The sequence below is a fragment of the Adelges cooleyi genome, unplaced genomic scaffold, assembly GCF_023614345.1.
Source record: "Adelges cooleyi isolate 19-005CV unplaced genomic scaffold, UGA_ACOO_1.1 ACOO_flye_CR_arks_rails_tigmint_CR_PRNA_30, whole genome shotgun sequence".
NCBI lineage: Eukaryota > Metazoa > Arthropoda > Insecta > Hemiptera > Adelgidae > Adelges > Adelges cooleyi.
This window is the reverse complement of record NW_026095971.1, coordinates 8,266,356-8,291,312: the sequence shown is the minus strand read 5'-3', so window position 1 is coordinate 8,291,312 and position 24,957 is coordinate 8,266,356. Positions and strand designations below refer to the sequence as shown.

Genomic DNA, 24,957 nt, shown 5'->3' with positions numbered 1-24,957 from the left:
TGTATCCCAAATCCCAGAGAAATAAGGGCAATTTTTTGAGAAATTGAGTTATGTATAACATTAGACACCTAATACATTTAAGTAGGTACCTATACAAATATTAATAGCCAGAGATTCTTACTTTTAGCCTTGGCTTCTTGAGTATTCGGTTAATCTATGATTTCATTGATATCTTCTAATACAAAATTTTTTTCTTTCCTAAGTTAAAGTCTAAGGACTGATTAATGAGAAATTATGATTCATATTCATATAATATAACATACCCATTGTTGAATATAAAATTTAAATGACCGGTTTTTTCAGTTAATGTTTTTACCTCTTGATGTCGGGGGATCATGGGGTAGATTAAAGTTAAAAATCTAAATAATAAGTTATTCGGCTCAAAATAAATGCCTCATGACATAGTTTTTAATAAGAACCTATTCTGTAAAAGAGCGGCAATTAACTTACAATGAGGAGAGAGTTTACAATGAAGACAAGAAATATTTTTTCTACACAGTATGGACTATTGATTTTAAAATCAATGGCCGAATTATGGCCTACCCGGCTGTAAACTAAGCATTTATGCTCGATTCGTAAAAATTTAGCTACAGACTCCAGCCGTTCCGAAAGAACTACGTATTCGTAAACAAATATTATAAGTAACAACTCTAAGAACACTGTAGTCTATACTCTGTATATGTTCTGAAATTAATTTATTATAATACTGAATACTTGATTCGTTCTGTCTCTATTCATAGTATGCTTTGGTAAACGTATTAAATAACAAAATAAATTATAAAACCCATAGAAGGTCGACCAACCGAGAGTAGGTAATTGTTTTGCGCCAATAATCTACTTAGGTTGCTATGTGGCTTGCGAGGTAGGGAATCGGAACCACTTCATTTACGACAATAATATTACCTTGAGATAACGCTGCATGTCTGGATCAAATTTCTCCTCGTGTAATTCATTGAACATTATTATAAACACTATTGAAAGCGCTCGATACAGTACAGCTGTGACCGGTGTTTTCAACGTGAAAATGAAGTAATAACAAGAAGTTATGATTGTAGTGACGTATATATATAAGCGCAAATTACTAGGGCTTAAATATTTGGATTATTTGCGTTTGAATTAAAACCCTGTGCCAAACAAAAATAATGTTTTGCTTTATTCCATAAAAAAAAAATGTTTTGTTTTAATCCAAAAAAAAATAAAAAAAGATTTTTACTTTTACCGGTGAATAAAATAACATCGTGAATAACTTAAGTAAAATTAATATACAATGTATAATACATAATTGAATTTGAAAACCTATGGTCTTGTATTAACTTTAGATACCTACAGCAGAATATATTATATATATATATAAATTTGTTTGGTCTATTCGACACTATTTCGGTTGGCGGGGTAATTCAAATTTACAAATTATTATTGTCACGACGGTGATTTGAATACTAATAACTATTTTAGCTCGTTTTATATTATGTTGATTGATAAGTATCAACACCGTTTTGTTTTTTTTTTATTGCGAGAACTTTAACTTTAACAATTGTAGCGTGTTTGCGCAATATATTATTGTATCGTATAAAGTTTATCATAAGAATATTTCTACACAAACTTTAATTAATTTGGTCCGACGGATGCACCATAAGATTGTGGTTCAGCTATTCCTTCCTTTCCACCTCTCCCTTATAACAGTTACGCATTAAGAATGAAGTAAAAGGGTTACGTCACTGTATTTCAGTTTACCATCAGCAAGTGGCTGTCCTGTCACATGTATTACTGAACAACCAGTATCTACTAGTTAGAGTTACTACTAGTATCGTTCTATGCTTCTGAGACGCATGTGCAATTCTATCGTTTTTTCTTAAAGCGTACGCGACGGTATGTATAAGTTAAATTTTTATTATAGATTCTAAATATTTTTCATTTCACACAGTTGTAAATTTGTATTGTCCATACATTTGGTTTATTCCGAAAGTGTTAACCAAAACATTCTTAACGTTACACCATAATACACGCCATATAATTACATACAAACTGAACAAAAAGGTATTTTTTTCAATGTCATAATATAAGTCATTACTGTTACGATTTTGAGGATCATAACAAAAACGATTATCGGTACGACTATATTTGTTATTTTTAGTTTTACTGACTTAATTTAGAATATTACAAGTTTATGCAATACAAATAGCAAAATAGGATATCAAAAATATCTCTTGAAAATATTTTATACGGGCTGTCTATAGTTGTGCTAAATATGTAAAGGATTAAAAATAATTCAAATATTATTATTTTATTATGTACAATATACCTATAATTGTTTAGTAATTAATTATACTTTTTTGCCAGGCATCATTAAAATACTTTTGTCGCGGTTTTGATATAGTTAATAATGTTTTAAAACAATAGGTACCTACTATATAATAACATATATACATAGGTACATTTGTATTACAAAACAATAGATATACCTAGCTACATATCAGATGATAGAAAAGATGTGGGTAATTAGTTGAATGAACTATTACAACATAATCGTATGACGCTTGGTAGTTGGCACACTATATTTTAATAATAAAATTAATTAATTAATATTGAGTATAACTACGTAAATTAAACTATAAAACAAATCGTTAAACTAATTTCATATTTCGTTAGTGCGACCTACAAAGTTACTCGTGTAAACAGTAACTTAAATCGAATGCAATTGACCTTTGAGATTTAATGCACACTAATGACTAATATATAAATAATAAAATATGTATTTGTCTTTTACAATATAAAACTATTTTAAACAAATCAGCGTAATATTATACATAACAAACGGTGTAAAATACCACTTTCGGTTATTATGTTTATTGGTCTACATTTTCCATAAAGCGATTTGTGTTTTGCAAGAAATATGTACCTAAATACATAGGTAATATTATGTTTTGTTTTTTTCTTTAGACTACCTTATTGGCATTAGTTTTTGTGAAAACGGTTAAGGACATTATTTTAATCAATAAGATTGGACTGTAAAATACATACAGGAATTACCGGAAATAGTCGTGACTGTCGTAAGACGACCATCATATGTGTTCAATAACCCGATCTGGTAGATATTAGGTCATTTTTTCCATCTGAGTATATGTCTGGATAATGTACGCACATTATGTAAGGATTTGGCTGTTATGAGCACCCAACAGGTTTCTTACGCGTTCGTTGACCACTTTCACTCGGAAATCGTTCAGTACCTATAGGTAGGTAAGGAACATAATAATATGTACAAAATATCATCTCGTTACTGTTATTATTCATTATTTTGAATTAAAAATACAGAAATAAAAAACTGTATCCGTATATATCTGTAATTATCATAGATAATTGTAGCTATAGTATCTGACACATAAATAAATATTAATTGTAACTTAATAAAATATGGCCAAGCGAAGGAATTTTAAAGAAATGGGACCAAATGTAATTTTTACCAAACATAAAATCAATATAATTAAAATTGTAAAATGTTTACCATACAACAGTAGTGTATTTCAAAATGAAATTATAATTATTTAATTTACAAATGTAACATTTGCCTTATTTGTTTATTATTATTATTTAGTCCAAGTCCCAATTATGGAAAAATACAAATAACTCATTGGTCGATGTTGTATACTTTATAAAAATGATCCGCATTTATATAAAACTACTAGGTATTTAAAGTACACTTATTAACTTAGTCAAAGTTAATGACTTTGTATTTTTTGTTTTTCTAATTAATATTTTTCAAAACATTACACTTACAAATATATAACAGTATTTTAGTAGTAATTTATTAAATAGTATTACATGGAGTTTTATAAGCGAATACCATCTTAAAACTATATACTAATTTCAAATCACTACGAATCATAAAAGCTTAATTTATAGCTATTTTTTAAATACTAATTTAATGTAAAACAGTGTCCTTAAGATTGGGTTTATAATATTTTATAACAATATAAATATTCTAATTATTAACTGGAGGTTATTAATATAAATTATTTCCAAATAATTAATAGAATCATTAATAACCATAGCCCATAATACAATTTTAAATAATTTAATTTTGGCTTTGAAACGATATTGAAATATTGTTTTTGGACCCCTTGTCTAATTCTTGCCAAAGAATATATTATTATGATTTTCGCGGAGAAAAAAAACCTAACTTATTTTATTCTTTTCTTGTCTCTTAGTAAGCAATTAGGGGTCGGTCCCTAACTGTTGGATAATTGTTAAAAATCCTTGTAAATCCTTATTTTTACTCTTCTCTCTTCCTCAATATTCACCATCATAAGTGTAAAACAACATGACATTTCCGACATGACAAAAAAAAAAAAAATTAGAAAATACCTACAAACGTTTTATAATTGTACAAATAAAATAATAGTTTTATTTTAAGTTTAATTAAACTATTAAATAACTTAAAAATGTGTCAACTTAAAAAACTTACTTATCTTATTCAAGACTAAAGTTGTTCTTTACATAGATGATGACCAAAATATTATATATGTATGTATATAATGTTCGTCTCAATAAATTTTTCCTTTATAAATAGTTAAATAAATGCTTGTTGCTATAACTAAAACTCGTACTTGTAGTTTTAATTTGTATACCTATTTATGAGCCCTTCAAAAGCAAAGTGGTGTATGTCAGTTTTTTTTAAGTTTGCGATTTTAACATTGATTTAAAAAATAATTTACATCTTGAGTACAAAATTTTAAAAAATTGACGTACACCACTTTGCTTTTGAAGGGCTCATTTGTTAATTACTTAGACGTATGGTTTATGTTTTCTTTAGCTGCAAATATATAAATATATATTTAACTAATTAACTACTTATTTAACTATTTAATACTATATTAATAAATATAGTATTAAATAGTTAATATCAATTAGGGTCTTTGGCCTAGATTCAGCAAAAAGTGTTGTTTTAATGAGAACCAATTAAAAACGTGTTAATCTTGTATTTATAATTCACGGGATGTTACAAATGTTCAGCCAGATTCAAAATCCGTGTGTAAAAACCACTTTGGTTTATATAGTTTTATTGCATATATTTTAACTGTATACTAAAAGCCGGCAAAACAATATTGGTAGTTATTTTGTAGGCGACCGGCGTGGCTCGCGTAGGCAATAAAATAAACATTGTGCTAATGATCGGTGAAAATTATGTAACATAATATAGGCTTTATTCTTCTCGACGACCAACCCATAGGTAAACATTATATGATTTAATATCTTACGAAACACTGTGAAATGCGTTTTTTTACATGTACAGATACTTACATACTATATTATTATACATGTGTATTTTAAAAACTTGCTCTCGTCTAATAAAAATCCGACACTTTCGCTTTTTCTCCTATTATACATATTGTGTAGCGTTACTTTACACGTGTACTAAAAATTAGGGTGAAATACTAGTCTGGAATTTTTTTTTTATTAGATGACTACTTTCTTTCTGCAGCTTACGTCTACCCAAATGTAACAAAAAAAAAAAACATTAATCCTCATAGTATGTTTGCCGATTAGTTTACCACTCTAAGATTATTTTGTCGTCCTTACATATTCAAATCAGTCTTGTCGTTTATATTCACTGTATGCATGTCATTATGTGCAAACAACGTAATATAGCCGTTAATGACTCGAAGTCATTAATGAACAAACGGCTTCAGACATTGATTAAAAGTTAAAACCTACTCGAAAACGGTAGTATACGAACGATTTAATCTCGTCCAGAATCCATTGCATAGCGAACGAACATAAAAACAAATTCGGTAGTTTTAACTTTTTTTTGTTTTTGAATTGTTATTGATTATATTTTAATCATTTGCTAGATGTGTACGCACCATTTTATTATGGAGTAAGGTGAGTGAAGACCTTTCCGGCTTATTAGCAATAGGCTACGAACCTCATTTTGTATTTTAATATTACAAAATCAGTAAGGAGAGATTCTACAAAATAATGTATGGTTGAATGCGAAGAGACTCGCAGAAAGTAATTTCTCGTTTTGTCAGGAGTTGGCAATCTCGTTTATTATAGTTACCTTTTAAAACAGGATTTTTAAATATTTAAAATTTGACCTAAGCTATACTTTTCTCTGCTACAAACGTTTTATTGTCTAGTACTTTGAAGCCTTCCAACTTTTAATAAATTACTGGGCAAGATTCAGATAGGTGTTTTATTTTTATTTCAAAGCGTATTTTAAAATGTAACATATAATTAACTATTATTGATACAGTTTGGCCCTCGTGAAGGCTCACAGGTACATTTTTAAGTTAGGAAACTATATCAGTGTGTACTATCTGAATCTTGTTTTAACGATCTGTATTATTATTTCTCCCTTTGTATTCCCTCTTGAGGTAAAAGCCAATTCCCGCATACTGTTTTCGACTGTTGGACTCTTTTCGAAATGTCAAAATAAATCGAAATCTGAGCAATTCAAAGGAACACTAAAGATCACAACACAAGAATTGTTTTTACATTTGACCTCACTTACAGTTTGATTAGCAAATAAAATACGATGCTTTGTGACGTCACTCACGTCTTCAATATGTGGCACGCATAGATATGTACCTATGTCTTGCGTATTTTTTAACAGGTAGGGATCCAATACTCCAAAGCGTATGTCCAAATAGTATAAAGACATTTCCACAGTTGACCGTATCACGAAATCGAATTTCGACGTATCGTTTTTACTACTGACTAATAAGTATACCGTCTTTCACAATTGTCGCTATGTAGAGGCCGCATTCAATTCGAAAATCACAATAATAATATGAAGAGGACTGAACGTTCCTTAACTAAAAGGTACGTTTGAAAATATATATTTTAATAACAACAATATACAAATTTTACTGGCAATTCTTTAAAATTAGCGTGATCTATAGTGTCGAATGACATTTTCATGTTATTCTGTTATCATAATATAATACATTACAACAAAAGAATTGCTTACCCCTTTGGACGATACCTTACAATGCATGCGCATAACATTTACCTTCATCGGCTACTGTTTATTATTACATGGACTAGGCGTAATAGATACTTTAAACAAATTATATTACTACAAACACAAAGTTGTAGTGCTTAAATAAATTAAAAACACAACAAATTTGTTATAACATGATGAAGATATACGATATTTCTATTTACATATGCACTTGTACAATTGACATTTGTGGTTAATACACTTTGAATACACTATTAGTCATTACTCATTAGGTAATATATAACTTTATTCTAGAATATTTTTTAAGAGTCATAGAAAATATAGCTGTAATATGCGTTGGATGTTTATCTGTCTATAAATTGAATAACTTATTTGACATTTATTGATATAGCAGTTTAAATTAAATGAAATTGGAGGTCGTAGCTATTTTGACTATAGTAAAAAAATAATTTACCAAAAAAAATGGTGTGGTCATACCTTACCAAACCAACCAAACCAAACAATCAACCGACTAGCCATAGATGTCATAAATGCCAGGAAATTAAAAAATAAAACTTGTGAAATAAATCATATTTAATTTAGCTTAGGCGTGAATTATTAGTAAGGTTGTTGGCTTTATAAAATACAATTGATGGGTTGAAAAGTGCATCTTCAGCTTTCTAATTTCGAGCCTTCTGCCTGGTTTTTAGTATTCAAATAATAAACAAATATGAGCATGAATCTGCATGTTTTGTTTTAATTAAACGACATTTTTCATGTTTTTTAATCCAATTGGTACTTTGTGTTAAAATCATAGTGAACCGTGAACGGCTGATCACATTAACCAGAGATCAAAATAACTGTAGAACGAAGCCATTACATCTTTATTAGTAAAACGCAAAATATTATTTTTTTCTTCTCTTGAGTAGATTTTTGCGACTTTTTTTGCTTCGATGCGATGCTGTATTGTTTTAACAATTATGTGTTTTTATTTTTGTGTCGATTAACCGATTTCTTAGTGTAGCAACTCTATAGATCAGAAATTATACCTGAAAGATACTTTGTCGAGTCAGAAGTTTAAAAAGTTCATTCCTTCCCTTTAAACTCAAGAAAAACACCCAACAAATTTACATATTTTTCAACTTAATAATACGGTGCTCTATAACTTTTTTAAAAATAGTCGAATTAGTTCCAAATTTGTATGGAACATCCTTTAGAATTAGTACTACTGACTAATGTTAACAATCTAAAAAAATAAATCCTTTCCCCTAGAAGGAGTGGAAAAGTTTTCTTAATTTCACTTTTTTAAGTAAAGTTTTAAGGTTTGAAAATTAGACCGAAGGTAGATCTAAAATGGGGCTATAACATACAATTTGTATACATCTGTAATCAGACTTCTTTTCTATTAAGGTAAATAAAAAAAACACTGGCCGTTGTAAAATTCCTGGTTGTGTGAGTGAGACTACAGTCTCCAGATATTGAAAATATGTTCATTATATTATTAATTACTATGTATGCCTAACAACGGCAATAAATTATTATATACAGACAAACAACCCTAGTCGTATTCATCCTAATACTAAAAATACATTTTTAAGAATATTATTGTCAGGTAACATTATTGTAGGAACAATTTTTTTATCGATATTTGTAAGTATACCACTAAAGATTTGCATCCAAGCGTTTATTAAAATTTAATTTATCACTTCCAGTTGTAAATCTGACAACTCCTCCGCTCTAATATGATCCGTCCCACTAAGCACCAACTCACTGTACTTGATTTTTTTTTAATGGGTTCTAATAAATCGTAACTATCTTTCTACGATTGCTATGAATATTGGGGTTATTAGAGCGTTACCAAAACATAACGGGTTTAAAGAGATGTGCATTTTTGCAGTTGTTCATATTATTGATTGAATTATTTTAAAAATTCTTGAACTTTAATAAACTATACACATGAATGTTACAAAAAATGTCCTCGCTAACGGATCACTACCAATCTATACCAGTTAAGATTAAAAAAAAAAAAAAACAATATGTCTACTATTGTAACGCAATTAAAATAGAAAATGATAAACTACAGAACAGATTGTATACAACTAAAAAGTTTTATTATTATCTATAGACTGTATGTCTATGTATGTATGTATCTTGATTATCAAAATGTTTTGATTTTATTAAAAACAGTATAATAATTCAATTTTGAGTAGATGTCCCGTATTGTTAACGTCGGCGGTATGGCCTTGATATGGCGGTATGGCATTGTATTGAATTTAACCTTATTTTGATATTTGTAATAGCATATCTCCGGCAAAGTTTGCGTAACGGTAGAACCGAATCTGAAATTATCATTAGCTAATTAATGTATATTTAGTACTTACAGACTACAGTCAAATAGACCAAAAATTATTTCTTAAAAATACTTTTAAATCTAATTTATTTTTAGTTATCAAACTCATTGGCACAATTTGAGAGGACTTAGAGGTGTGATTAGCATCCCTTTTAAACTAGCACCTCTAAAATGTTGGCCCTTGCCACTTTTTTAAGCAAAATTGCGCACTCGATCAAACTGTTGCCTACAGCGTCGATGGTATACAATTTCCGTATACAGTTTTAATCAATATTCATTTTCTATATGCTATAGTATTAAGATGTTTAAGTACTTCAGTGCCTAGATACGATAAATATTTGCTTTGTTACTTAAAATATTTTTTAATTTGAAAAAAAACTTAAGTAGGTATGGTATTATACCATTAGTATAATAATAGCCATTATGTATAGTAAAAAATAAAAATAATGAATTGTATATATTTTGTAAGCCTTGTTGTAGCATCATACTAGCATCATAAACAAATAAATGCCCACCAATAAGTGTAAATGTCTATTTATTTACTTTAATATTCGAATCAGTTTTAGCTTCGAAACTGTTTACACGGAAATGTTTAACTATTGTCTATTTCTGGTCTACTCATTTTAGAAACGTATAGAGGTTTACTATTAAGTGCTTTTTACTTGTGATAAGTGGCGTACGTCTAAGACGACATCCGTATTTACATTTATTTCTTAAAAGCTTATTTAAGTAACTAACAAAAGAAAAAATATTCAAGGTAGTAATCGTTATCTTATTATGGTTAGCTTATGGTAAATATTGTATAAAATTCGTTTTGCATAAGCAAATAATTTACTTAAAACATGATTAAGACATGATAGGTAGGATCTACAATATTGTGTAATTGTTGACAAAATAAATAGTCGTGCAGTACCAACTTTGTAGCAGGAAATCATATTGTAAGCAATTCCTTCGGCTGTATGATTAAAAAAAAAAAGAGTATTTAATTTTATCAAAAATATCTTGCGTGTAAAAAACAAAAAGATACGCAGCCTTATACAACATAAAATTACATTTGATTAAAATGATTTGATTTCAAAACAGATAAATGAGAAATTAACATAATTAATAATTGAAATACGACGAAAGCACTAACCTAGCACGACCTTTTTCTCTATTAATTTTTTGTTACTATGTTTCACGCGTTTGTTCTGTATATTTACTTAACTAGCAATGTTAACTTACAATGCAACAACCACGAATTATTTACAAAATGTTAACACTATACTTCGATAAAACATAAATAATAAAGTAATCATCAAAAACATATACTCCAATAACTACATAGTTTTGTACTCCCGTCCTGTTTTATAAACCAAATGTGTGTTAATTTGTCAAAACTAAAATTCCAAGACCATAAGACGTTTTATTTTACGTTTTTTTTGTTATTTATTTTTCCGTGTTCCGTGACAACCTTAAAATACCTTAAAATTAACGACCAGTGTGTTTTTGAAACATTAATTTAAAAAAAAATCTGCTTATACTTTTTAACGCAGGTGATGAGTTGACCAAGTGTAATACAACTGTGGAAAATGGAAGTTTCCGGCATGTCGTTAAGTGACAAAAGTGGAGGTGATAGGCCAGCGGCTGTTATGGTGAGGGGTGCATATAAAAGATATAACCCTTATAGCGTGGTGCTTAGAGGCCTCAACATGACTGTCCCCGAGGGTACAATGTAAGTAAAATCTGAAATATATATTTTATATAATCATAGTGTCTAAAATTTATATTAAGAGTCACAGTGGGTACAACATATTTATGTTTATCAGTTTATCATATTATGATTTTAATGAAAATGTTACTGATTTATATTTAACCCAACGATTCATTCATAAAATTAAATTAACTCCGATAAAACTATTAATTAGTTTGACTTTATTCTTTAACAACAAAAAAAAAATTGGAATTACCGTTAATTGTCTATGACGGGACACACTTTTTTGGGAACATTTGGGGGTTTGAAGCACCTAAAAATGTACGTATACGGTTTATTATCCAAGATTTTAAGAGTGCAATTTTTTCACTATTACCTCTAATAGTTAAATTTTTCAACTTAAAAATACTTTTTAAACGAGTTTTAAAATGTTAGGTAAGAATTAAAGAGTTTTAAACTAAATAAAATATTTTTTAGATTTTTTGTTAAGCATTAAATATTATAACCATTATAACAATACTATTTACAAATTATTGAAACGTCCAACTTTACTCAATATAAAAACTCCTATTATTGGATTTTACACTCATTTAAGTATTAGAGGATGATTTTTTAAATATTTATTCACATTTTATAATCAATAATCATGTTATTAATACTTCGAATTCTATAAATACAAGTGCTTAAATGTAAAAACTTTTTTTACATCTACTCAATATACATTTTTCCTTGATAAATACACCGATTCCGGTTTAATCATTGTAAACTTAACTAAAAATCGTACACAAAAGAAATGGCACGGTCTTATGGAAGACGGGATGTATTTTAAAACAAAAAGGTACCTATACAACGTAATAATATAATCAGCTCTGCAATATTTTTCATTCTATTATATCATAGCTGGAGAAAGGTGAGACATCAATAAGCGACATCATGGTCATTGATGCAATGACTCTATAATATTCGTTTGCACATAATTGTATGTCCTTAATAATTATATAAACTTTCTACACAGTATAATACTTACACTTAATGCAGAAAATATGACCCCAAGGCTAAGATACTTTACGACCATACAAAAAATTACTATATAAATTTGAAATTATCATAATATAATAGTGATATCATTATAAAAAAAATATAGTTTATCACTCTGTTTTTATAAATTTATCAATTAATAATTATCAAACTCATATGTGTTAGTCAATATTTTATTAATAATCCGGTATTTAATATTATCAATGTACAATTATTAAATAGTACAGAAAAAAGATAATAAAAACCTCAATACCTACTTAACTTATTATGATGATGTATACTCATACACATAGACCATAGTTGATTATTACTCAAAAAGCGTGTGGTATTAAAATAATATTCTGTTATTAAATCGATGGTGTTTTGTTGAAATTTAGTTATGGTCTTTTGGGTCCGAGTGGGTGTGGTAAAACTACCTTGCTTAGTTGTATGGTTGGAAGATGCCAACTCGATGCCGGAGACATACAAGTCAAAGCCAAAACTAAATCCAATATTGGATACATGCCTCAGGTAAATAAAATATCTACTTTACTTCTTATATATTTTATATGTGCTTTCTTTTTTAGGAGCTCGCTCTATATAAAGAGTTCAGTATCAGAGAAACAATGATTTACTACGGTCGATTGTTTGGCATGACCTACAAGCAAATAGAAACTAGGACGTATGAACTTTTAAAGTTTCTAGAACTGCCCGGTGAAAACAACATTGTCAGCAGGCTGAGGTAAAATAATACTTGAAACTACCAGAGTATCTTTAAAAATATAAAATATATTTATTAAACTGTGTTAAAAAGTGGTGGTCAAGAGAGAAGGGTATCATTCGCAGTGGCTTTACTTCATGACCCTCAACTGTTGATACTTGACGAGCCAACTGTAGGCGTAGATCCAGTACTGAGCGCTAGGTATGAATTTTGAACTGCGATTGATGTAATCGAACAAAATGATGTTTTATCTTATACATTTTTTTAGCATTTGGCAACATCTTCTTGACCTGACAGCAAACGGAAACAAAACGGTCGTAATCACAACACATTACATTGAAGAAGCAAGACAAGCGCACACGGTTGGTTTAACATAATAATTAATGTCTAATGGGCGCAATAATGATTCATTTAATTTGAATTTAAAATTATTACGATAAAATAATACAAAATATATTTTGTTTTATTAATAATCAACTTTACAGATCGGACTGATGAGAGACGGCCTATTGTTGGCAGAAGAATCACCAACTCAATTGCTCATTAAACATAATTGTTCGACCTTGGAACAAGCATTTTTGGAGCTCAGCAAGCGTCAAACGAGAAGCAGTATTATGGACAGAGAAGATGAAAATTGTGTAAGTTTATAATAGTTATGCAAAGCTAATTGTAGTAATCTTAATTAATGGCGATTTGTATATTTTAGAATATTGAGACGTACCCAGTTCCAGACAGGAAACCGTTGCCACCGTTAAAACCAGATATCTTGTGCTCAAAAAGTCGAGTAATTGCTCAATTGATGAAAAATTTTTATTGGATGAAGAGAAACATACCGTAATTGAATAAATCATTACAATATAATAATGTTTATACATCTAATTGAACTTTGACATTATGTTTATACCTATAGTATTATGTGTTTCCTCATGATCTTGCCAGTGGTGCAGTGTTACCTATTTTGTACGTGTATTGGTCGCGATCCGCAAGGACTGAAATTGGCGGTAGTCAACGAAGAGCTCAAGCACGGAATGGCCAGTTGCAATAACTATCCGATGAGTGGATGTAATTTTAGCGTGCCTTTGAGCTGTCGATACTTACAAAACTTACGGGACAAGAGTTACAATTTGGTTGGTTAATCCGGTAGACATTCAATCTAACATGAAATAAAACGTGGGTAATGTATATTACAGGTGGAATACAATACTTTGGACGAAGCAAAATTTGCTGTCAAGAAAAACCGAGTCTGGGGAGTGCTATTTTTCGAAAAAGGTTATTCGGAATCGCTGGGAGCTCGTATTCAAATGCCGGAAAATCTGACCGAGAGAACTTTGAACATAAGTGACGTTAATATATGGCAAGACATGTCCAGTGAGAAATTGTCTTTAATCAACATTAATCCGAACATTTATGATTTTGAGTTACTTCGATAACTCTTGTACTTATTTCAATTATTACAGATCAATACGTTAGCAATTTGTTGCGAAGGGATATGCTTTCGAGGTACGTGCTTTTCCTACAAAGTGTGTTTAGAGACTGTGGATGGCCTATTGCGATGGCAGATATTCCAATTAAGGTACGGTTTTACTAAACTCTTACGTAACGCTTTGATTTCCTAACGTATAATGCTTGTAGATGGAAGATGCCATTTACGGAAGCAATAATCCAAGTTTTGGACATTTCACAGCTCCGGCCATAATATCCCTGTAAGTAAACACGCTTTTTGTTTGTCAGAACTTAAAATCTTACAAGGAACATTAATTGATTTGCAGCTTCGAATTTTATCTTCCTATGGTGTTTACTGTCGGAGCGATTCTAATGGAAAAAATGGGTGGTTTGCTGGAAAGGAGTCTCGTTGCAGGTAATGAATCAGTTTTTCAATCTTTTAATTAATAGGACGCTACACATCCATAATTTATCCATGAAAAATGGTTTTGCGGGGGATAAGTATATCAGGGCGGTATTAAACGTATACAATTTTTACAAGAGATTGAAAAGAACTTTATCTATGTCGTAGCGTTTTTAGTTTTTTGATAACTTAAACACAATCATTCATCAATTCATTTGTAAAGATTCTTTTTTTTCCTTTTTTCATTTGTTTATAAAAAAATATTAAGTATAGATATCAAAAAAATAAAAACGCTACGGCATAGATAAAGTTCTTCTCTATCTCTATGCATTATGAACATTTGGTTAATCTACTGTTAAACTGGCCTCACATACTTGTCCCGCGCAAAGCAGTTTTAATAGGGAAAAAATTGTAATTTACCAAGTATAAATGACTTCGGTAACCTGATGAAAAATACGGCAACCAATTAAGAATCTTCATTACTGTATTAATTAGTACATACTAAGTTCATGCTCTAAGTTAAGATTTTGCAAAAAATGTCCTATACTTTACTCCTGAAAAATGGGTGGTGTAGTGTCCTCTTAATGTCTACGCCAGGCATAATGTGTTATTGTATACTATTTTTAGGCGTTACCGTTACCGAAGTATTGTTGTCACATATCGTGGTACAGTACATCGTGTTGAGTGTACAAACGGCTCTCATGATGTTGGTCTTATTTGTGTTCTTTGACAATCCTATGGTGGGTAGTCTAGTGTGGACATTATCTTTACTATTTTTAACGGGAACCAGCGGAATGTGCTATGGTAAGTTACTATGGCGGCAAAACTAAGTTAGAGAATACAATCTGAATTTTACTGAATATTAAAATATAATATAATATTAAAATTCCTTCTAGGTTTCATGGTTTCGGTATTTTGTAATACTGATACTTCAGCTACGTTCATGGGACTGGGAAGCTTCTTCCCGTTAGCTATGCTTAGTGGGATGATTTGGCCACTGGAAGGCATGCACTGGATTCTGAGATCAATCGGTTGGATTTTGCCCATTACGTTATCGACAGAATCGTTCAGAGCCTTGTCGGCAAGAGATTGGTCTATAACCCATCCAACGGTCTACAAGGGATTCCTGTCCGCATCCGGATGGATAGGAGTATTCATGTTCATCACCATTCTCGTAGTCAAGAAGAACAATGGTCTGAGAAATGTTACCAAATAATAATTGAATACTCTGATATTCTATGAATATACTGAAAATAAGTCAGTCTCGATAAGTGGAAATTCTCGAACACTTTAAAGTCTAATAATTAAACAACGTATTGTAAATCCAAATCTTCGCTAGTTTAAACTTCTTTTCGACTCACGAGCTTTGAGTTATTAAGATTTCATTGTAATTGTGTACAAATAAATATATATATAATACCTGATGTATATAAGTGGAATATATTGTATTGTGTAAATCTATCGTTTCAAATAAATATTACTTTTATACATCGTTAAAAAACAACAATAATGAATTTATAATGGTTTTATTATTCTGAGTACAGATCGATAATTGCTATATTGTATTTGTATTATAATGCACATCAGTACAGAGTCATTATTTTGTTGTACTTATTAGTTAGGTATTCGTGTTACGTTAACGAATAATACAAATTGTTGAAGTTGTTCAATTTGGTGTAGGCACGCAGTAGCTGTTCATCGTACTTATTTGAATAACTTATACAGCTATATTAAATTAATTAGACTGTCAGTAATTATGCTTACAATTTTTATTGTAATTATCTAGGTAAAGTTAAGTATTTTTTATCAACAATCATTAGTTAGAAAAAAACATCAAAATTTACTTTTTATTGGTACTATAAAATACAGTATAATGTATTAATATTAAATTAACAGCGCATCCAAGTTTAAAAAGTAGACGACGAATACTGTTATTAAAATGATCATTGGTGAATTAGACGCGTTATCAGAAGTTTCATCATGATCCAACCATGTTTCCCAATATCCATTGAATTTGCGAGGGTCCGAGTTAGGATCGATACCGGGTCTATTTTGTTTCACTAATTCTTTTTTGAACTCGTTCATCATATCCAAAGTCATGTTCAGAACTTGAGGATGTTGTTTAGCCACATTTTTATACTCACACGGGTCGTTTTCTAAATCGAATAAACAGTAACCGTTGAAACATTCATAATGTTCACTGGGTTTTGAAATGCGTTCAGAACATTTATCGTGCACTCTAGCTTGGGAGCGGATACTGTAAAAAAGTTGATATGTGGTAATTGAATCCATGCAGTCTTCTTTGTTCAACCGACAGTTAACTTTAGATAGACGTGATCCCGCTATGCTACTTGCAACACTTTGCATATTATAATCTGGTCCCGTGTCACCGGGATCGCCGCTGTATCGAAGGTAATAAGCTATATCGCTCGTTTTGTTACCTAAAAATTCAATTTGTATTCAAGTCGGTATTTTGTAGTAGATATACAGATAATTAAATTAAATGTTATAAATTAAAAGAAGATAAACTAAAATACTCCATACTATAGTTTAAGTTATACATATTATGTATAACTTATGTTCATTAGTAGTATATTTATTTACAATTAATTAAACATTGAAATTCTCGGCCTTGAATAGTCTAGGACGTTTTTAGATTCAATTTTCTAGCTTGGAAATTATAAAAACGTATGTTATCAATTATCATAATGTATACTTATATGGTCAACTCATAAACAAACAGCAATTCAATTTACTTTTTACAATTTTCCATTGATTGAAAATCAGAGCTTCCTCTCCTCGTGTTTCATCAATATTCACTAACGCTATTGACCTCATGATTTTTGACGATTCCGTTAAGCTATTCCATTGATCAATACCATCGATTTGGCCTAAATCTATAAAATCACCACCTAAAACGCATAATACTTATTACTTATTAGCATATAGTTATAAGAGAAACATTTCAGAATTTTTAAATATGGACTATGTAGAGTATTACAAATACTATACTACATACATAATTTTCAGGTATAAGAGAATTTAAGTTTAAAACTATGAATAGTTAATAACAATGGTCAACAAAAATTCACTTTTCGTGCGTAACATAATTTTGTATATTACTTTATACCAAGATGATAATTGACATACATTTCAGAATTCAGATCTTCATTAAAATGTTTTACATATTTTTATTTTTTATGTGCATTTTAAAAATGTAATAAACAATTCAAAATGTATTGAAATGTTTTACCTCACTACTCTACGAAGCTAATTTTTTTAAACCCTTTTTCTAATAAATTCCTAAATATAGTAACCCATAATATTTCCATTGGAATAGTTTTAACTAATAAAAACCGTTAAAACCCCGATGCGATTGAACCGTTCTTCTTTATTTATTTAATACTCGTAAATAACGCACTCCCATATTTTAAATATCTACATAATATTATCCATTTTTATGAACACAAATGAAGTACCTACCTATTCCGATGGATACGTCATATTAAGTACATATGTGTTCCACTTATTTTAATTTCTATAGTCTACATAAATGTAAAAAAGTATATATTGAATCAAATTAAATTATTTTATTTAAACCATAAGAGCGTAAATAAATATTACCCGCAGCTGTATATAATGTCGGTAACCAATCAGTAATATGGAATAAATTTTCGGAAATTCGGTGTTTTTTTTTTAACCATGAACTCCAAAAAGCAGCAACTCCACGCACTCCTCCTTCTAGTACAGCTCCTTTTTCCTAAATTCAAATTTAAATAGATGCTGTAATGAAACGTACCTTAATAATTCTATATTTGTGTTAAACCATTATTTTGGGTAATCATTTATGTTTAATAAAAGTATTTGTTATACTGCGATCAGGGCGGTGCTTAGGGCGTGACAACCGGGGCAAGTGCCCTAGAAGAAAATTTTAGAGGTGTCAAAAAAATATGAATACATGTTAAATAGGGACGCCAAATATGATTGTCATAGGGATTGTCATAATGACAGTTAGCGACTGAATGCGATTATAATGACAACGTCAGCAAATATGTGTAGTAATATGCGTACTCCTCTTAATGGCCAATTAGAACCAGCATTACCATAACCCCAAATCGGATCATCAGCCGGTGCTCCATTATCTGCAATGAATAATATTATACTATTTTCTAACATTCCATTGTTGTCCAATGACTCAATAACACTGCCCACTGAATTGTCCAACGAGGTCATCATACCTAGTTTACAATAAAATAATAATATTAAACAGTTATATGATAACACAATAATAATAATTATACAATTAAATAATAGTATTTTAATTTTATAATTTATATACCTAAATTATAATATTTTATTAATAAACATTCAAATAAGAATATTTAACTATCTAATTAATCCTATGCTGCCTATTCTCATCCCGTAAGAAATTTATCAAAATTAACAATTTGTTTTGAACAATGTATTTTTTTAAGATTTTTTATTTTTGCAACTGCCCAGATTTGTGAACCGTTGGTCCATAGCGGTTTATTAATAGTTATACAGATATTGATTACAAATATATTTTATATTTTGATCAATTTTATTTGTAGTAAATGCATTTTTATTTTTTCACACGTCAACACGTGTCTTCACGAATTTTAGTAAAATGGTTTGTAGTAGAGTTAAGTCCTATTGGAACATAATTTATACTTTACAGATGTTGATAATAATAATTACGAACATATATTTCATGACGAATTGCAAACTGCGATAGTAAATACTCTATCTTCACATTAGTCAGTACTCAGTCACCCTAAATTTAGCAAAGACTTAGCTAAGTAATATTTATAATTGTAAGTACGCTAACAGCTAATAATAGCTACATAGTAGTTAAACATGTTATTCAGGTTTCGCTTGAAGTTACTTTATTTTACTATTTTAATTTTGTTTTATTTTAATTCATAAATAGTATTATGACAATCTACTTTCGCCAGATTTATTTCTTTTCTGACGCAATTTTACGTACATACACATATGTAAAAATTATATAATCTACTTACCGGCAAAAAGTCTCCTGTCTTTATTTTTAATGTATTTAAATTGTTCGTCATTATACGTTTTATTTGCTACTTCTAAGAGATTTGGTCCAGGGTCCCCAGTATGTACTGCTAAATGACTAACCATGAGAAACATAGGTTTCTCTTGATGTTTGTGCGAATCAATTAATTTTATAGCTTCTTCTGTGAAAATATCAGTCGCGTATTTATTAATCATTTCATCACCGGCTCTGTCGAAACCGCGCCTTGCATCCTTACCACTCATTATATCCTGTGTAATATTCAAGAAAAATCACTCGTATATTTCGACATCAAACAGCAAGTAGGTACTAACAAACCCTAATTTATAATAAATCGGTACTCAGTACTTACATTAGAATGAGTGCTATTTCTGTAACTTATAAATCCGTTCCAATATCCAAAATGAGTATCAAATCCTCTTTCGGTAGGAGTGAACTTTCTCTGGTAAGCGCCTAAATGCCATTTTCCAACCAGATGAGTACTGTATCCTAGGTCTTTTAAGTACTGAAAGTATATAGCATGATCAATAACAACTATTAAGACTACCGTCTACCTTAACGCATAAACCACAAATTAAATACAGTCTATTTGTTTTTATTTAATCTGTGGTAAAACCTTAAAGTTAGTATTGTACTTGTGGCAGAATTTTTTCACTTAGTGGTAGAGCTGAAGCTTGACCTGCAATTATTGGAGTTCCTTGAAGACCTATTAATATAGAATAACATTGTATTATTTAATACAAATTATAACTGTTTTTATAGAGAACAGAGTTATTAAATATTTATAAATTCCACAGTTTTTTTTTAATAAATATATTCATATACCCGCATGTAAAAAATTGAAAATATTCTTCAATTGTTTGAGATACATTTGTTTTTAATAGAAAATTAAGTAACATTTAAATTATTTAATATTTTAATTTATATGTTAAATTTAACTGTTTAGAAGTTTTACACAAATTGACAAATGCGTCTGTATCAAATGAAATTTATTTCAAAGTTTAGCAAATTATTAATAAACACTAAACATAATAATAATTGTACAATTATGTTGTATATGTAGTTGCGATATGAAATCCCAGGCTTTCAATAAACTGATTACGTTTACATGATATTTATATGATATGCCATTATTAAATTAAACAAAAAAATTGAAATTATGAAATTGTATAAATGCTTAAAAATTATTAAAAATACTGTACAATGTGCAGTGTAAATCTGTGTTATATCACATGTAATTTACCATATCGAATTGGATATTTTCCGCTTAATAAGGCGGCTCTAGAAGGAGTGCATGTGGGTTGTACATAATGACGATTTAATATAATTCCATTAAAAGCTAAGGCATCTATATTTGGAGTCGGTATCTGAATAGATCCATGAAATCCAACATCATTCCAACCCTAATGAAACATATAATGATATATTTATGCAGATAAACAGTAAATACAATAAATATATTATGATGTATCATTTATTAAAACTTGAGAATGTACTATTGTTATGCGCTCTTTTTAAGATCCCCTCAATATAAAAGTGTATTTTACACAACTGTCTAAAATATTATTTTGTTAGCTAAAAAGTTACGTAATACTTATATTTATAAAATCACCCAATCCAGGACTCTTTACTACTTGAAACAATACATTTAGTATTACATATACCTAAAAATAAAGCTACTAAGGAAATATAGGGAACTCGTAGTAAGATATAACTTATAAGTGCCCTATGTACATATGTAAGTTAAGTTAGAAAAAATTGTTTTTATTAAATACAATACGGCACAATATGTATTTTGTTATTTTATAACATTTATATTTTCAGACCTTAGATAATATTATATTTAATCAAATTGTACCAGAAAAGCAAAAATATCTCCCACTCTAGGGTAATGGTTTTCATTAATCGTCGGCCCGAATAAAAACAATTATCGCAAACCAATTTATCAATTAACTTTTTCATTTAAAATAATATACATTTTTAATTTAAATTTTAATATTTAGTTATGATTTTTAAAATATGAAGTGGTATTTTTATGTATTAATCTACTAAACCTATTTATGATTTAAATCTTCTAAATTAATATTGAATAAAATAAAGAATGAATATCGTAATACTTCAACGTATTATCGCATATTATTGAAGTGTTTATCAATATGACATCATACAGAAAAAAACTATTTTTATATTTAACTAATAAGTAATACTTTATACATTTCTATAATTTTAAAATATAATATATTTACTTATTTTAGTAATTAACCTTTCAGCAGGCGAGCCTTTAAGTGTTACATGAGCTGGCGCTTGTTATACCTATGTACTTTGTACGACACGATGTTTTTTTTAATAAATATTTTGTTTTTAAACAATAATAATGAAAGGTGTTGATCATATTAAAACCTTCAACATTTATTTTATATTTATATATTTTTTCGTATATTTATGAAATAATATTTAAAAACACAACTTTTTTTTAAATAAACAAAGTGGAATATCACTAGGATTGGAGGGCTCAGTACAAAAGTGAACCAAGTCCATTTTTTTCACATTGTAAGGTTCAAGGGCGTATAAAGGGGGGGACTGAGGGCAAGTGCCACCCCCGTTGGCAAAAAATAATTTAAAAAATATTAGTAACTACCGAAATCTCCGAATCGTCAATAGGCTTTTGAGAATGAAGCCGTTAAAGAACAAATTTGTTCTTCCCCTAAGACCCCCTTCATACGGCTATGCTCAGCTATATTATATAATTTTCCCATAAAGTGCCCGACTGTAAATAGATGCTGGATCCGCTCTTGTGAGGTTTTTTGAACAAAATAAGTGAATAGCACTGAGCGTATCAGCTACTAATAGGTAAATGAGTGCAGAGGAAAACGAGAAGTATAGGTGTATTAGATAATACAAAAACTTTATTGTAATTAATAATATACAGGGTGTTCCAGCATGAAAGGTAAGTAATAGGTGATTGGACATCTGGGGGACCCCCAAATAAGCCCCCTGTTTTCATTTTTTCGATAAGTCAAAAATTGAAGATTTCGACAGTTAAGTAAAAAAATAATGACTTAAAAAAAATAATTCCCTGTTATTCAGTGTAAAAAGCTCACCTTAAAAGAGGGGTCACATCATTTTCAGTTTTTTTCAGGAGTACCTTTTTAAAAAACTGCATAAATTCATTTTACCGGACACCATTTTTTTTTGCCATCATTTAGTGTTAGAACGCTTCCAGTATATAGGTTAGGTTAGTTTAGTCCTTTAGGCAAGCTATTTTTCTCTTAGGCGGTTTGGGGGCGTGACCAACCCCGTCCAACGAAGAATCCCGAAGAGGGGCCCGGAGTTGACTCCCAAAGACGACAGACGTAGGGAGTTATTTTTAATAGTTAAAGACTAACTAACTTAAAGCTTTAAAAAATCATATTGTTGTTTAATACAATATTGATAACTGATATTACATCATTGATAACCTTAAAATAATCAATAATAATGATAAAAATAAATAATTAACTAATAATACTGTAGCAGCACGTACTCGCGTCGCCGACAAATGTATGGTGCAGCGGCGGTTGGCGGCGTCCGCAGCCACCGCCTATTGTTAACACGTGGAAATATACAAATTTCAAGTAGTTATAACTTTTAAACTCAAGAAGTCCGTCTAATTTTGACTTCAGATTCGTAATCAGCGTAAAAATATGGCAATAAATCAACACTGAAATATGGCAAAACAAAAGGGGTATCCAGTGAAGTGAATTTGTTTCTAAAATACTTATTAAAAAATGTGTTTTTGTAGCACAATTACTCGAATTTTAAATTGTATGTGTTGAATCCAAAAATAAGAATATGATTTAAAAACATTTCACTCACCAAATCATCGGCAAGAATAAGTATTATATGTGGCTGCTTTTTGGTTGTCTGTTGCGAGGAACACCAGGTTATTGGCCGAAGTAATAAAATCGTTGTCAAGAAACAGCTCACATTGTTGATCAACGCACTCATGGTTGTAACTGTTATGATCGGCGATATACCAGTGAGGTGCGCACATCATACGTGATACTCAGACAATAAGCTAAATAGAAGACTGAGACCTGAGTGGTTTATAGGGACGTCACGCGTGTATATTGTGGTAAACAGCTATATTATAGTAGTCCAAGGCCAACCTGTACTAAACCTACAGAACAATGCCGCATTGATCTAATAGTTCATCATAAGAGGTAGGTATAAACAAGTCATTAAAATAATCAAAACAATTTTTTTTCGACGAGACATTACAGGACCGTATTTGAATAACTATTAGACTAGTTATCCAAAGTTAATCTAGTTACTAGACTCCTGGGCTTAACCTGTGGTGCGGGCCCTACTAGCAGGTATGGAACACCCGGGCGGCGGAACTTCATTAAAAGTATGGTATAGGCAGGCCCATATCTACTAAAAATACAATTGGTTGTTAAGAGTACACAATTGTTTCTTTATTTTATGTACGTCGCACGAGACCTGAAATAGGTAGTATAGCTTAAACCACAAACAAAACACTATTTTGGTTACTTTTGAAATGTTATAACACATACAGGAAAACTATAAGTTATAACGAGTTAAATAAGAAGAACACTGAAATTTCTCACTTTCTGTCTACCCCACAAACATTAAAAATTGAATTTTAAATTTGAACGATAAAAATAATATTAAATATTTCTTAGTTATTTTAGAAATCAGCATAGTATATGAAGTGGTCTGTGGTTGGTTATAGAACTATAGAAGTATTATATTAGTATTCTTAAACAGTAAATGCTAAGCCTACAAAACTTGATGAAGTTCAAAACAAGTTTTATATATGATAGGCGTTGCTAGCATTTTGTTCAGAATATAAAAAAAACATGAAAAACCATTTAGATGTCTAATAACACTAAAGAGGGAGTTAAACCCTTAAAACCACTCTAAATACATTGTAAATAAATATATTATCTTATAAATTGCTTACATTTTGTAAGTAGTAGGTACATAGTTAAATACATATTAGCTTCATTCTGGGTCTTTTAAAAATGTTCTACAAGAATGTTTCGATGCAAATGATTTAATAATATCATCGTAATTGTTTGGTTATAGAAGACTCTATATTTAATATGGCTAAACTATTTAATCTTACTGATGTCGTAGTTGATCTTAAATAGGTTTTAATTCTTCAAAGTGTAGAAAATGATCTTTCCGTTGAACAGTTGTAAGCAGGAGTATACAAAACCATTTGGAGAGCAACACATGGAAAAATAGCTTCCATGTTTTTTTCCCTAATGAATTTACTCATTTGAATCATGTTTTTGGAGGGGTTTTAATTGTTTTAATAAG

The 24,957-nt window shown here is 29.7% G+C and overlaps 2 protein-coding genes across 6 annotated transcripts; one reads left to right on the top strand and one right to left on the bottom strand.

Annotated features, from left to right (window-relative positions):
- The first annotated feature begins 1,734 nt into the window (after positions 1-1,734).
- Positions 1,735-16,082, top strand: LOC126839334 (ABC transporter G family member 23-like). Of its 4 annotated transcripts, XM_050574609.1 has the most exons (16): positions 1,748-1,869; positions 1,925-2,037; positions 10,829-11,007; positions 12,402-12,534; positions 12,591-12,745; positions 12,818-12,925; positions 12,993-13,086; positions 13,210-13,362; positions 13,431-13,558; positions 13,635-13,851; positions 13,915-14,092; positions 14,182-14,297; positions 14,357-14,427; positions 14,494-14,582; positions 15,198-15,374; positions 15,467-16,082. In XM_050574609.1, the coding sequence occupies exons 3-16, from the start codon at positions 10,865-10,867 to the stop codon at positions 15,784-15,786; spliced, it is 2,082 nt and encodes a 693-aa protein (XP_050430566.1). In that variant the 5' UTR covers positions 1,748-1,869; positions 1,925-2,037; positions 10,829-10,864; the 3' UTR covers positions 15,787-16,082. The 4 variants fall into 4 exon arrangements, with proteins under 4 accessions (XP_050430565.1, XP_050430566.1, XP_050430564.1 ...); XM_050574608.1 differs by lacking the exon at positions 1,925-2,037 and having other exon boundaries at positions 1,735-1,869; XM_050574607.1 differs by having other exon boundaries at positions 1,780-2,037.
- Positions 16,081-23,953, bottom strand: LOC126839335 (arylsulfatase B-like). 2 transcript variants are annotated; one of them, XM_050574612.1, is made up of 10 exons: positions 23,485-23,953; positions 20,873-21,032; positions 20,265-20,335; positions 19,982-20,134; positions 19,613-19,880; positions 18,779-18,808; positions 18,642-18,712; positions 18,195-18,330; positions 17,327-17,482; positions 16,081-17,011 (listed from the first exon to the last, which is right to left on the bottom strand). In XM_050574612.1, exons 1-10 carry the CDS (start codon positions 23,614-23,616, stop codon positions 16,455-16,457), a joined length of 1,734 nt encoding a protein of 577 aa, XP_050430569.1. In that variant the 5' UTR covers positions 23,617-23,953; the 3' UTR covers positions 16,081-16,454. The 2 variants fall into 2 exon arrangements, with proteins under 2 accessions (XP_050430569.1, XP_050430568.1); XM_050574611.1 differs by having other exon boundaries at positions 16,082-17,011; positions 18,642-18,808; positions 23,485-23,941.
- Between the last annotated feature and the right edge of the window lie 1,004 nt (positions 23,954-24,957).

Coding starts and splice junctions, on each gene's coding strand:
- LOC126839334 (XM_050574608.1), top strand. CDS start 10,865: ATGGAAGTTTCCGGCATGTCGTTAAGTGACAAAAGTGGAGGTGATAGG. Junction 13,363..13,430: donor ACAGAGAAGATGAAAATTGT/GTAAGTTTATAA, acceptor TGTATATTTTAG/AATATTGAGACGTACCCAGT. Junction 13,559..13,634: donor TGGATGAAGAGAAACATACC/GTAATTGAATAA, acceptor TTATACCTATAG/TATTATGTGTTTCCTCATGA.
- LOC126839335 (XM_050574611.1), bottom strand. CDS start 23,616: ATGAGTGCGTTGATCAACAATGTGAGCTGTTTCTTGACAACGATTTTA. Junction 20,336..20,872: donor AAAATATCCAATTCGATATG/GTAAATTACATG, acceptor CTATATTAATAG/GTCTTCAAGGAACTCCAATA. Junction 17,483..18,194: donor GACATTATATACAGCTGCGG/GTAATATTTATT, acceptor TATGCGTTTTAG/GTGGTGATTTTATAGATTTA.